Source organism: Peromyscus californicus, unplaced genomic scaffold (genome assembly GCF_007827085.1).
Source record: "Peromyscus californicus insignis strain IS unplaced genomic scaffold, ASM782708v3 Scaffold_4__1_contigs__length_199733344, whole genome shotgun sequence".
Lineage (NCBI taxonomy): Eukaryota > Metazoa > Chordata > Mammalia > Rodentia > Cricetidae > Peromyscus > Peromyscus californicus.
This window is the reverse complement of record NW_026294562.1, coordinates 95,323,394-95,336,413: the sequence shown is the minus strand read 5'-3', so window position 1 is coordinate 95,336,413 and position 13,020 is coordinate 95,323,394. Positions and strand designations below refer to the sequence as shown.

Below are 13,020 nucleotides of genomic sequence, written 5' to 3'. Positions count from 1 at the left end.
CGGTAACACTAACTCATTGTTGGTGGACATGAAAATTTGTACAGCCACTATAGATATCAGTGTGGCAGTTACTCAGGAAGGTGGAAATATTGCTACCTCAAGATCTAGCTATACTGTTCTTGGACATATATTCAAAGGACTCTACATTCTATTGCAGAGACACTTGCTCATTCATGTCCATTGCCTATTTATAATACCTGGAAATTGGAAACAGCCTAGGTATCTATCAATAGATGAATCAGGAAACATATGGATCAGGAAAATTTGGTATATTTGTACAATATAATATTATTCTCTTTAATAAAAAACAAAATCATGAAATTCACATGTAAGTTGATGAGGATAGGGAAAAAATCTTGAGTGAAGTAACTCAGATCCAAACAGGCAACTATGCTGTGTATCCTTTTACTAGTGAAAGTTAGATTTTAAGTTTTCAATATGTTTGCTACTCTCTGAATAACCACAGAGGTTACATATATAGTAAGGAACTAGTGGAGGAGGGAAGGCTCTCCCAAGGAAAGGGAAATAGAATACATAGTTAGGGAGAAATGGGGGAGACTATAATGGAAGGATTAAATGAGGATGAGGAGGAAAGAAAGGAGGCTAAGGGTAGAAATTCAGGAGGGGCAACTAACACTAAGGGTCATTTGAAAGGTCATATGGAAACCCACTACAGTAGAAGCTTCTTCAAAAATATACATATATGAAAGAAATCTAAATGGAGTTACCAAATAACAGGGAGATAAAGCCCCAACTAGATATCTCTCACAACCAAGTAAAAACTCTGGTGCCAGAAATGGATTACAAAGGGTCTTCATGGAAACCCTGAAGCAACCAAGACTATTGGTTGCTTTTCACAAACTGATGGTAAGGCCATATTGCTTAAGACAACACTCATATATGTCATTGAACAAGAAGTCAAGGTGGTGCCTAATTAGAGTTTTCACTCCTAGTGACTAGTGTTAATGGTACTGGATGCTACCCTGAATGCCAGAGAAGAAAGATAGATATGAACCTAGCTACAAACCCTTCAAATCTGTAATGATGATCTGCCTGCAGGATATGCTGGTGCATTAGTGGCACAAACATTATGGGACTAAACAACTATTATCTTACTGGATTTGTGGCCCACTCAATGAGACAGAACATATGCCTGGTGTTGGGTGTCAAGGACCTAAAACTAGATAGGCCATGGACCTAAGCAAAAACAAAATACTATTGTTCTGCTGAAGAAATGTATTAATAAAATTACTCCTAATGGCTTCATCTTAACATCCCGTTCTTCTCCACATCCCTCTGTCAAATGCCAGTTTACTATTGCGAGGCGTGAGCTTAGTTACTCTTCAAGAATAACTGTTTCAGCTGCTGTTCCATTGCACATCAGAAGCCATCGGCCCACTGCCTATTCAGCTGCCTTCGAAGAAAAGGGCACTGTACCTTTTCCAAATTGCGAAGGCCACTTCAGGGATGGTGCCATATTGTCCTGGCCTCAGAAGATGCCTTTTGATAAAGCCATAACCACACTCGTTTTGGCAAGAATCAGTAGTCCTTTGTTTCATGTCCTGTCTGTCCATTTTGTCAGCAGTTGATTCAAGGATACTTTGTTGTCCAGTGGCTAACTTTTGCCACAATGAAAGTTAACTCCATATGCAGTTTCTTCAATGCCCATATTTTCTCTGAAGTAGATTGGTACTGCCAGGAGCCGACATGTCTCATAATCATAACAAAAAAGAAAAACACAGCCAAGAATGGACAGCTGAATTAAAAAATCAACAACAATTTCCAGAATTTAAAATCCTGAATCATGACATGACACTAGTGGAATTCAGGTGTTTCTGGTACATGGACTGCTCTCACCCAATGTGAGGTTGAACTGTCGACCTTGTGTACATCCTACTTCACAAATGAGTCTGTCAGATATGCTAAGCCTATAGGCTGAAGATGATGCCCCAACACTGTGGAGAAACCTCAGGTGACTGTCCAGGCAGCTGGCTGTTTCTGTCAACTCACAAATTTTTTGGAAGTTGCTTGCATGCACTTTCTGTTTTTATTTTTGTTAGCTAATATTATTTCCTTCTTGGGTCTCTGAGGGAGTTGAAGATTAGTTAGTTATAGTTGAAGGTTAGTTAGTTATAGTTGAAGATTAATTAGGATAGAAAGTGAATTAGATACATTTTGGACTTAACAAAATAGGATAGATAATGAAATTATTTTCTCTGAATTTGTCAAATACAAATGGACTAGACATTGTTTAGACATTTATTACTTGTATATATTGTATATAGTCATTGTACTTTTGTATATAGTTTTTCTTTTGTTAGTTATAACCTTTTTCTTTTTTTTCCTTTTTATTAAAATAGAAAAGGGGAAAAAAAAAAAAAAAAAAAAAAGAAACAACACAAATGGGGGGGGGGGGCGTTGGGGGGAAGGTGAGGGGGACGGGAGGGGGGAGAACAAGGGAATCCGTGACCAATATGTAGAACTGAATTGTATTGCAAAATAAATTAAAATAAATTAAAAAAAAAAAAAAAAGAAAAAAAAAATTACTCCTAATGATCTAATACCCATAGATCAGTGTCTCATTCAGGTATCATCAGAGAAGTTTCTTCCTTTTGTAGAAGTGAACTAACACAGAGCCCCCCCCCCCCCCAAATAAGCAATGTGCAGAGAGTGAGAGACCTTGGAACACACAGTCTTAAATTGTGTGTCACAGTCAAATGCTTCCCCTCAGGAATCTGAGAACTATGCAGAAAAGGAGGCTGAAACCAAGAATATAGTGTCTTCCAGACACTGATGGACTAGTGCACATATTAATCCACAGAGACTGTGGAAGCATGAACAACATTCTTCAACAGGTCCAAACCAGATGAAGTCTTATTGCTGATAATAGGAAATAGACATGAGCTCCCATCTCCAACCAAGAAGCTATATCCAATTAACAACCACTTGAAAAGGAAAAATTAGTTTCTTCAAAGGAGTCTCACTAGGTACACAAACTACACTTCAGGCTGTTAGAGTCCTGGCTCCAGATGAGTTTGTTAACCTGGGAAGGATGTGTGGAGTGGTCACCATGAAGAAATTGTGACCACCTGCTGACATTCAAGAAAGTGGCCCTCAATAGCCTGAGCTATTTATACAGTTTCAATGGTTTGCATCAACAGTTTTACAACCAGCTTTTGCTTTCTAAGTTTCTAAAAATGGTTACAGTAGTTAACAGTTTATTCCTTGCCTCTTTCCCCTTCTGCTTACAAACTCATTTACATTTTTTATCTATATCACTACCAACAGAAGCATAAGCAGTTTTGCAAGCTACAAAGGAACTTTTCTAACTATACACACCTACAGGTAGAACAATGTGCCCAACTGGGCACATGTGGCTACAGTTTCATGTAAAGTGAGAGACAATTTTGTCTCTTGTGGTTAATGTTTATATCTGGACTATCTGGTAGGGTCTGGGTTCTCACAATGAACTCACCAACCAAAGCTGGATCAATCCATTCTACATTTTTCATCACTCTGTCTCCTCTAGGTGCATACCAGGATTTTCCATTTTATCCAATAAGCAACATAACATGGAAACTTACTCTTATTAGTTGGCATTGCTTATCCCTTGTCCTTATGTCTGTCTCTCTTAACGTGTTACAGTTTTGGCACAGCTATGAGAAATGAGGGTACTGTAGATTTCTATGATTCTGCTTCATTCCCTGTTCCTTGAATATTCCCATTAATTCCTGATATCATCTATTTAATAACATTTCCTTAAAATACTTGTGGTTAAAATCATTCTTTCCAGAACATTTATGCAAATAAGTAATATTAAACTTCATGATACAGTCACCGTTTCAGGCCAGCAGTATGACTAGCATAGGGAAAGCAAGGAGAGCGTGTAGCACACACATTCCTGGGGTCACGCCCAGAATTATGTAGTGAACTGTCTACAGGTTCTTGCCAAGTGGGTCAGGGTCTCCAGGTTCTTGCCACAAGGAGAGCTGTTCATGCTATTCTCAGGCTTGTTCCCCAAAAATGTCACATAACTCCCACCATCAGGCCAGGCCCCATGCCTAGTAATAGATGGCGCCAACTCGAACTCAAATTTTTTTTTCGAAGTTATTTTTTTCTTTTATATTGATTTGTTGGGCATTTTTTAAAATCTCACTGGTCTTCTGCTTAAATATTATGATTTCTGACTTTGTGTTTTTGTGGTGTGTGTGTGCATGCATTGTGGATTTTTATGTTCTTTATTTGTTTCTTTTGTTTTCTAATTGTCATTTTTATTTGCCTTTTTTTTTTCTTAAGGGACAGAGAAAAAGAAGGCATGGAGTTGAAAGGGTAGCAAGTAGGGAGAACCTGAGAGATAAACATGAAGAACATGCAGACTACATTTGCGAAAATAACTTTATTTTCAATAAAAATGAAATAAAATAAACAGACAAAAGAAAATGCAGAAGGAAATTGGTTATCAGCATTAACAAACCTAACTGCAGAAACAATGGTGACAGTAGTGTCATGGGAAGTTGGCCTAATTATCCTTGGTTCAAAGAACAGTGACCAATAGAGAGCATACATTCTCTAATTCAATTGATGTTTATTGACTGTCTCCTAGGAATACATATTACATGTCTACACCTTTCCTTTAAGTTCACAATAACCAAAGAATAATGATTTTTCATTAAAACCACAAGAACAAGTGCTGCATATTGTATTTAACAAGAGATTCATTAACAACTGAGCAATATGCTATTGTTTTTATGTGGACAGATATTTAAAAGTACTCAGAATTCTTTGCTTCTTCAGTCCTTATAGAAACTTTTAAAAACTTAAAGACTGAGCTACAGTTCAGAGAAGCCAATCCAGTGTAAATGCAAAGGAATAAGTTGGTCCTGGGGTAGGTAATTACCTTGGCTGAGTATGCAGTGTACATTTCTCCCCTGCAAAAAAAGTATAGTAGGAGGAGAGATCATTAACCTGCCCTGGGTGAATACTCAGCATTCAGATATGGTAAATGAAAAGACAAGAGCTTTGATGCTTTTAGAGAACATGTCAGAAGTGCAGGGAACTGGTTCCAAAGATGTGCCCATCAGGCTTATAGTCAGACTTTCTTTGGACTACCAGCTCCCAAATAATGACATGGAGAATTCTTATTAATTATGAAAGCTTGGCTGGAGGTTAGGCTTGCTACCAACTTGCTCTTAAAACAATTAAAACCTGTTTATATTCATCTACATTCTGCCACATGGTCCATTACCTCTCCTCAGTACAGTATGTCTCATTTCCTCCAAGTCTGGCTAGTGAATCTCACTCTCTTCTTCTCAGGAAGTCCTGCCTATCCTCTCCTGCCTGGCAATTGGCCATTCAGCTCTTTATTAAACCAATCAGAAGGTGCCTAGGAAGATAAGGTAAAATATTTTCATACTGTGATCAAATATCCCACAATATAGGCTAGGACATGACCCTGCTCCCCTTGAGCCTGAGCCAGACTGAGTAACCTGAGCTAACCTTACTAAGACCCTTGGAGATGCGAAGGTGAGCAGCAGCACCACCACCACCACAGGATGAAGAGACAATACTGCTGTGGGATGGTCTGTATGGCAAATGTGTTGCTGATTGGTCAATAAATAAATCACTGATTGGCCAGTGACCAGGCAGGAAGTATAGGCGGGACAAGGAGGAGAATGAAGCTGGGAAGTGGAAGGCTGAGTCAGAGAGACACTGCCAGCCGCCATGATGACAAACAGCATGTGAAGATGCCGGTAAGCCACAAGCCATGTGGCAAGGTATAGATGAATGGAAATGGATTAATTTAAGCTGTAAGAACAGTTAGCAAGAAACCTGCCATGGCCATACAGTTTGTAAGCAATATAAGTCTCTGTGTTTACTTGGTCGGGTCTGAGCGACTGTGGGACTGGCAGGTGAGAGAGATTTGTCCTGACTGTGAGCCAGGCAGGAAAACTCTAGCTACACAATACAGCACGTGAAAATTAATTGTGGATTAAAGAGGATTAAATGTGGGGTAGGGCCTGCTGTGCATGCTGCTTCACTCAATATCAATCTTTTGATAGAGGGATTGATAGAAGGGATATGAGATCTTTCCATACAGTATTAGATCATGAAAACTTTTCTCTTTTTACTTTTCCTTTTTGTTTGTTTGTTTGTTTGCTTGCTTGCTTGCTTTGTTTTGTATATCCTTAGCTGCCAAAAATCAATGAGCACATACTTGGAATGGATCATGGGAAGATTTAAAGGTCCTGCTCCCCATTTGTAATAAGTCTACTCCATAAAATTAACTTCTGAGTTTCTTATAGATTTGTAAGTTCATCTGGAAATAAAATGAAGATGAGTTAAAGAGTTTATATAAAGGTACCATGTGTGAGTGGAAAAGAGCACTTCCAAAAGCCGAAGGGTTGGTGAAAATCTCAGTAAAAGGATTGGGTTATTTTCCTAAGAGTTATGGTCAGTGAAGTGTTCCCAAGCCACTATCAACTATAAAGGATATTGCTACTGCATTGAGTTGCATGTGAGAGCTGGATGGTAAGTTCCTATTGCTGAGGACACCACTTACTTGGCAGCATGACATAGAGAAATTATGCTGGTACTCAACTGGAAGATACCTCCTTTCTGATAGGATTTTATACTGATGGAAGATGCCATAAAGGGTACTGGGAAAAATTGTCATTAATAGTCCTGGTTGGCTATGGTACCTGTGTGCTACTGTATTATAAATATGCTAGGCAATATGTGCAAACTTGTTCAATAGTGGCATGACAGACATGTTTGCAATTAACTGCTTTCTGACATCAGTTACTATAAGCCAAATTCACTTGTGAGCATAGGCCTCAGAGGAGAAGCAACTGCTATTGTTCTGTTAAGTAATATGATATAATTGTCAAATTGCCTTCTAAACATATGTGCACATGCCCAAGATTATAACTACTATCACTCACAATTGAGAAGAACAGGAAACCTATCTCTCATTAATCTGAGAATTCCTCTCAGATGCAAAAGTTCAGTTCCTATCCTAGATTGAGTCAGATTCTTGAGCTTGCCATAACCAAGGGAAACAAACAAACAATAAGAATAACAATGCAAATGGTTTCCTAGAAGAGAGTAAAATTTATAATTTTTATAGTGAAGCCATGAAGAGGAAATTTTTAGAAAGACTTCATGGTCAAGACTCTCATCCTCATGTGTTCACTAGGCCAGCACTTATAGGAGACATTTCTCTTTGAAGAGCACTTTCCTCTTATTTTTAGACTGTATTCCCAGTGGTAGTACAAGTCATGGAGCAGCCTGGCTAAGAGTCGCATGCCTCTCTGGAGTAGGATATGTTAAAATGATCCCTGTAAGGACTGGTTAGATATCTAATAATTGCTATACTCAGGGAATCAGTGTACAACAGAGCTTGTGTGAAGGAGGTTTGAAAGTTGATCATTGCTCAGTGCTCAACCACCTACATCAAGGGCATCAAAGATAGAGTGAATGACTCCATAAAATTAGGATTAACAGGGGTTGTACTGGGTCTTCAAACTGAAGAACATTGTTTCTATTATCTTCCATCACAAAATAAAAGCTAAAGCCTTTTTGAGGTATGAATTGTCTGATACCAAATCTTACCTGAGGACCAACCACATGTCTTTTTACTCACAGTTTTCTATATAACAGTATTTTATACTTTAACTGTAAGATTTGTGTGTATTTTAAATAATTGTTATTTGAAAATCAACTTTACATCTCCTCTCTCACCATATTTCTCAAGGTACCTAAAGAAGTCACTCACGACAAAGTACACAAATGAAAAGGTTTTGAATGAAAGAAGAAAATGTTGTCTGTTTTAGCTCAATATCTGGTAAAATGAAATAAAAATTAACTTAGAACCAACATTTACCAGAGATAATTTGTTATCATATACTTCTAATGATTATTAAATGAAAGTGCACCAATTCCCATGTAAAAATAAAAAATCCAGATTGAATATTGGGAGATTGTGTTCATGTGTAATGAAGGGTTCATTTTTCACCTGAGATAATGGTCCCTGGGGATTTGGATTCACAGGTGAATCCCCAGACTCTTCACAGACTTACTCTCAACAGTAAACAATGACTGTAGGAGACAGCTAGGACACTATAAAAATGTGTTATAATTGTCTTGACTTTCTACTTTAGAATGAATCCTTATTTCAAAAGGTGAGTGTATTCTACCATTGGATAATACTTTATTCTTTGAAAATGTATATGTTTATAAGCTGTAGTTGAGAAACCAGTCAGGTGTAACCACACAAAAAAATTTAACTGAATCAACTAATTGCCATAGTCCAATTCCTGTGAATAATTAGTTTCCAAAGATTTCTTATTTATCCAAACATGTAGAAGATTGGAAATTCATGGTATGTAAGTTTAGTGCTCAAAGAAAGAAAATGCTAATAAATTCACTAGCTTTGACATTGGCAATTTCCTGATAAATATCCCACAGAAAGACAAATTTTGTTTACTGACTGACTGCTCTAGGGTCACAGGCTCCAAGTACTGGGGACAAACACAAGAATATAAGCTGAAAAGTCTCAAAACATGGGAGTTAACCTGCTCCTAGCTAGGGAACCTGGATAAACTGAATATTCCAGGTTGAATATTTACCTATGTACTCTGTTGATAATCATATTATTTCATTCCATTGTACTCCAGCTAAAAAACATCATTATGTTAGGGAAGGATTTGGTGAGTGAATAGATAAGCACATACTAATATAATTTGAAATAGTATTCATATATTTGCAAGTAATTAGACTGATAATGCAAATGTCTTGATAAAGCATTGGTTTTAATTAGTTAAGTGTTTAAAGTATTTAGTAAATTTATAGTAGGTTCTCCCATTTATAGTTTTAGTTCTTCCCAGTTCTTGGAAGAAATTTTATCTCTCATTATAAAAATTGACCTTAAGGCAATCAGGTAGCTGAAAGACTTGATGACCCACGTCCCTAACATTGGACCTTCTGTTTGAAAAGCTGGCCTGCTTCTCTTCCCAAATTTTCACATGCTCCTCACTTTATTGTCACTCTTCAAACACAGTATAATGAGAGCAGACTGAGTTCACTCTGTCTGTACTTCGTGTCCTCATTATGTTTCTCATGTAACATTGTTACTTAACATTTTCAAATCACACATTTTTTTCAACCATAAAACTGAATAAATAGGAATAATAATACTATGCCATGGAAATGGCAGTAGAGCAGCATATATTGTATTAAATTCAGTACAGGTGATTTGGAAAGGACTTTTAAGGGTCATAACTTCACGACAAATTTTACATTTGTAAAATTTATTTTTCTTGTACATATGATAACTTTTGTTATTTTCATAAGCCTCACTCATGCTAACATATTTAGTTTTAAATCCATAGGTATGTGTTATTATATACATTAATGTAAATAAAAGTACATTATTTAAAGGAAACTTCTAACATTTCATTTTGAAATTTGTGAAAGATTCAATACATATGAGTATATAAGCACTAGAAGTCCAATGTAATACCCCAGTTATATGTTTTGAATGATATATATTTTAACTTTTTATTGATTCTTTGTGCATTTCACATCATGCATCCCAGTCTCACCCATTTTCCTGTCCCCTAGCTTACGCCCTCTGCTCTTGCAACCTCCTTCCTAAAACAAACTTTAAAAGTACAACCTAAAAGCCAAAAAAAAAAAAAAACCCAACCCAAAACAAAACAGACAAACAAACAAAAATCAAGTTTAAAAAAAATCTCGCCGGGCGGTGGTGGCGCACGCCTTTAATCCCAGCACTCGGGAGGCAGAGGCAGGCGGATCTCTGTGAGTTCGAGGCCAGCCTGGACTACCAAGTGAGTTCCAGGAAAGGCGCAAAGCTACACAGAGAAACCCTGTCTCGAAAAACCAAAAAAAAAAAAAAAAAATCTCAGCATGGAAGCTGTAGTGTGGCAGTGAGTCACACAATATACCCTTTCGTCCATTCATCTTTACTTGTAAATGTTCAGTGCAAGGAGTCATTGGTCTGGTTTGAGGCCCCTGGTTTCTACTACACCCTCAATGCTGGGCCCTCACTAGGACTCCTCTTGGATATACTATTGTTGCCTTGTGTCATGAAGATCCTGTAGCTTTGGATCTACAGGTCTAGCCCCTTCATGTGCTCCATCAGTTCAGAGATGAGGTGGGCATTGTGGTGGGCTACCTTCTAGTACTGGTTCTGGGCCTGAGTGGTAGCTGGGTTGGTTAGCCTACTAGCTTTCCTTCATTGTCACCACCTGAGCAACCTCTCTCTCCAGCACTTCTCAGGCCAGCTTACCCAATGTGGCAGACAGCAAAGAGCTGGGCAGGTTCTCCTGCTCTCACACCCTCCAGTCCAGCTCATCTGCATTCATATCACCAGGGCCAGCTCTACTGCTTTGCCCAGATGAGGTACAGGGAACATTCTCCAGATTGCTGCACTTGGTGAGGCACAGGATTGCTGCACTTGGTGAGGTTCAGGGCCAACTCTTCCATTCTTATGCCTCTGAGATCAGCTCTTCCACCTTTCACAAGTGGCAAGGGGTACGGAAGGACATATTTCCCTTTACCCTTGCCATCTCATAGAATATGAGCAAGGGGAAGCTGTGCTTGTCCTATACAGTCTGCCAGGCCTAGAAAGGCCCAGCTGTTTGTGGGTGAAATTCTTCCTGCTGAGGGCTAGAGACTTGGGGCAGAGTTGTGCTTGTCCTCTGCAGTCTGCCACACTTAGAAATGCCCAGTGATTCATGGGTGAAATTCTTCCTACCAATATACATTTTTGTAACAATTTCTATCTATGTGTTAATGGAAATGCAGCCACATATTTCCACATATTTATAAATCCCTTCCTGTAATGTCTCCATCACAGCCTTGATCTGGCAGCAGCTACACTGTCCCATGGCTTTCCTGGAGGACAGGAACCACACTGCAGTGACAGAGTTCATTTTATTGGGCTTAACAGATGACCCGGTCCTTAGAGTCATCCTCTTCATCATCATCCTGTGCCTCTACCTGGTGACTGTGTGTGGGAACCTCAGCACCATCCTTCTCATCAGAGTCTCTTCCCAGCTCCATCACCCCATGTACTTTTTTCTCAGTCATTTGGCTTCTGTTGACATAGGGATCTCATCTTCTGTCACGCCCAATATGCTTGTCAATTTCTTAGTGAGTCAAAGTACCATCTCTTACCTTGGATGTGGCATCCAGCTCAGCTCAGCTGATTTCTTTAGGTCAGTTGAATGCTTCCTTCTAGCCACCATGGCTTATGATCGCTTCATGGCAATCAACAACCCACTGCTATATTCATCCAAATTGTCCACACAAGTCTGTATCCAGTTGGTTGTGGGATCTTATATAGGGGGCTTTCTTAATGCTTCCTTTGCTATAGTTTACTTTTTCTCTTTTCAATTCTGTGGACCAAATAGAATCAATCACTTTTTCTGTGATTTTGCTCCTTTGATGGAACTCACCTGTTCGGATGTCAGTGTCTTTGCAGTTGTTACCTCATTTTCAGCTGGATCAGTTATTGTGATCACAGTGTTTGTCATAGTCATCTCTTATTCCTGTATCCTCATCACTATCCTGAAGATGAATTCCACTGAGGGCCGTGAGAAGGCCTTCACCACCTGCACCTCCCACCTCACTGCAGTCATACTCTACTATGGGACCATCACATTCATTTATGTGATGCCCAAGTCCAGCTACTCCACTGACCAGAACAAGGTGGTCTCTTTGTTCTACATGGTGGTGATCCCCATGTTGAACCCCCTTATTTACAGCCTCAGGAACAATGAGATTAAGGGTGCTCTGAAAAGACAGCTTGGTAAAAAAATACTTTCTTAGAGTAATCGTTGTTTTGTAAAACTTAATAATGGCTGTCGTACAAGACAATGTGACCATTGTCTCAGGTTTGGTTATTAGCCTTCTCACTCCTGTTCCCCTCATCTCCTTTTCCTCCCAATATATACAGGCATTTTATTTTATTACATTTCCCTTTGTGTGTCTGTATGTTTTTAAATGTGTCTTTGAGAATTTTATACATTGCAGTTAGATCATGTTCACCCTTTCTCTCCAATGTTTTCCAGTTCTTTACCTCCTTCTTTTACACACCCAACTCCATTTTTTTTGTCAAATATTCCTTGTGCTTCCTGTATACACCCTGGTGTATAGGCATCCACTGAAACACGGTTATTCCACCAAAGACCAAACTCTTAATGAAAATTGACTCTCCTTCTCCTGGCACATATTAATTGCCAATAACTTCTCAGGTATGGATGGACTTCACCTCATCTCCCATGTCAATGCTGGGATTTTGTCTGGTTTGATCTTACACATGCTGATACAGCTTCCGTGAGTTCATATCTACAACCATTGTGTTGTATCTGAAAACAAGGTTTCTTGGTGGCCATCCACCAGCTCTGGCTCTTACAATCTTTCCACCGACTCTTTTACAGTTCCTGAGCTTGGAGAGAAGGAGGTACAATACAGATGTCTCACATAGTGTTGAGAATTCCACAGTCCCTAATTCTCTGCATATTGACAACTTGTGTGTTAATTATCAACTACTGCAAAAAGAAGCTTCCCTGATGAGGATTGGGAAATGCACTAAACTATGAGTATAATGATAAATCATTGCAAATTGGCTTAATACTATGTCCATTTAGAAGTATAATGGTGGTAGGTTCTAGTTTGCTAGAGCCTTTGACCTATCTACCACAGGTTTGGGGCCAGATGATGGTATTAGGTGTGGGTTTCATCTTTAAGAGCTAGCTTTATATCCAGTCAGAAAGCGGTTGGTTGCTCTCATGATGTTTGTTTCACTATAGCACCTGAAGGGATGTCATGCCAGGCTGGTGGTTATTGTAGTACGTAGTGTTCACAAGACAAGTTGGCTGTACAACACACATTATATTTAAAAGCATGGTTGTATTAGGTTACACTTATTGAAATATTTTAATTTCTTCTATTCCATTCAGAATAGAATTTGGATAAGATTCTATCTTCCATGAG

At 38.7% G+C, this 13,020-nt stretch overlaps 1 protein-coding gene across 1 annotated transcript; it reads left to right on the top strand.

Annotated features, from left to right (window-relative positions):
* The first annotated feature begins 10,908 nt into the window (after positions 1 to 10,908).
* Positions 10,909 to 11,853, top strand: LOC128093954 (olfactory receptor 483-like). The gene has a single exon (XM_052711887.1). It carries the CDS (start codon positions 10,909 to 10,911, stop codon positions 11,851 to 11,853), a length of 945 nt encoding a protein of 314 aa, XP_052567847.1.
* The last annotated feature ends 1,167 nt before the right edge of the window (positions 11,854 to 13,020 follow it).

Excerpts from the sequence above, each read along its gene's own strand:
- LOC128093954 (XM_052711887.1), top strand. The coding sequence starts at position 10,909 with ATGGCTTTCCTGGAGGACAGGAACCACACTGCAGTGACAGAGTTCATT.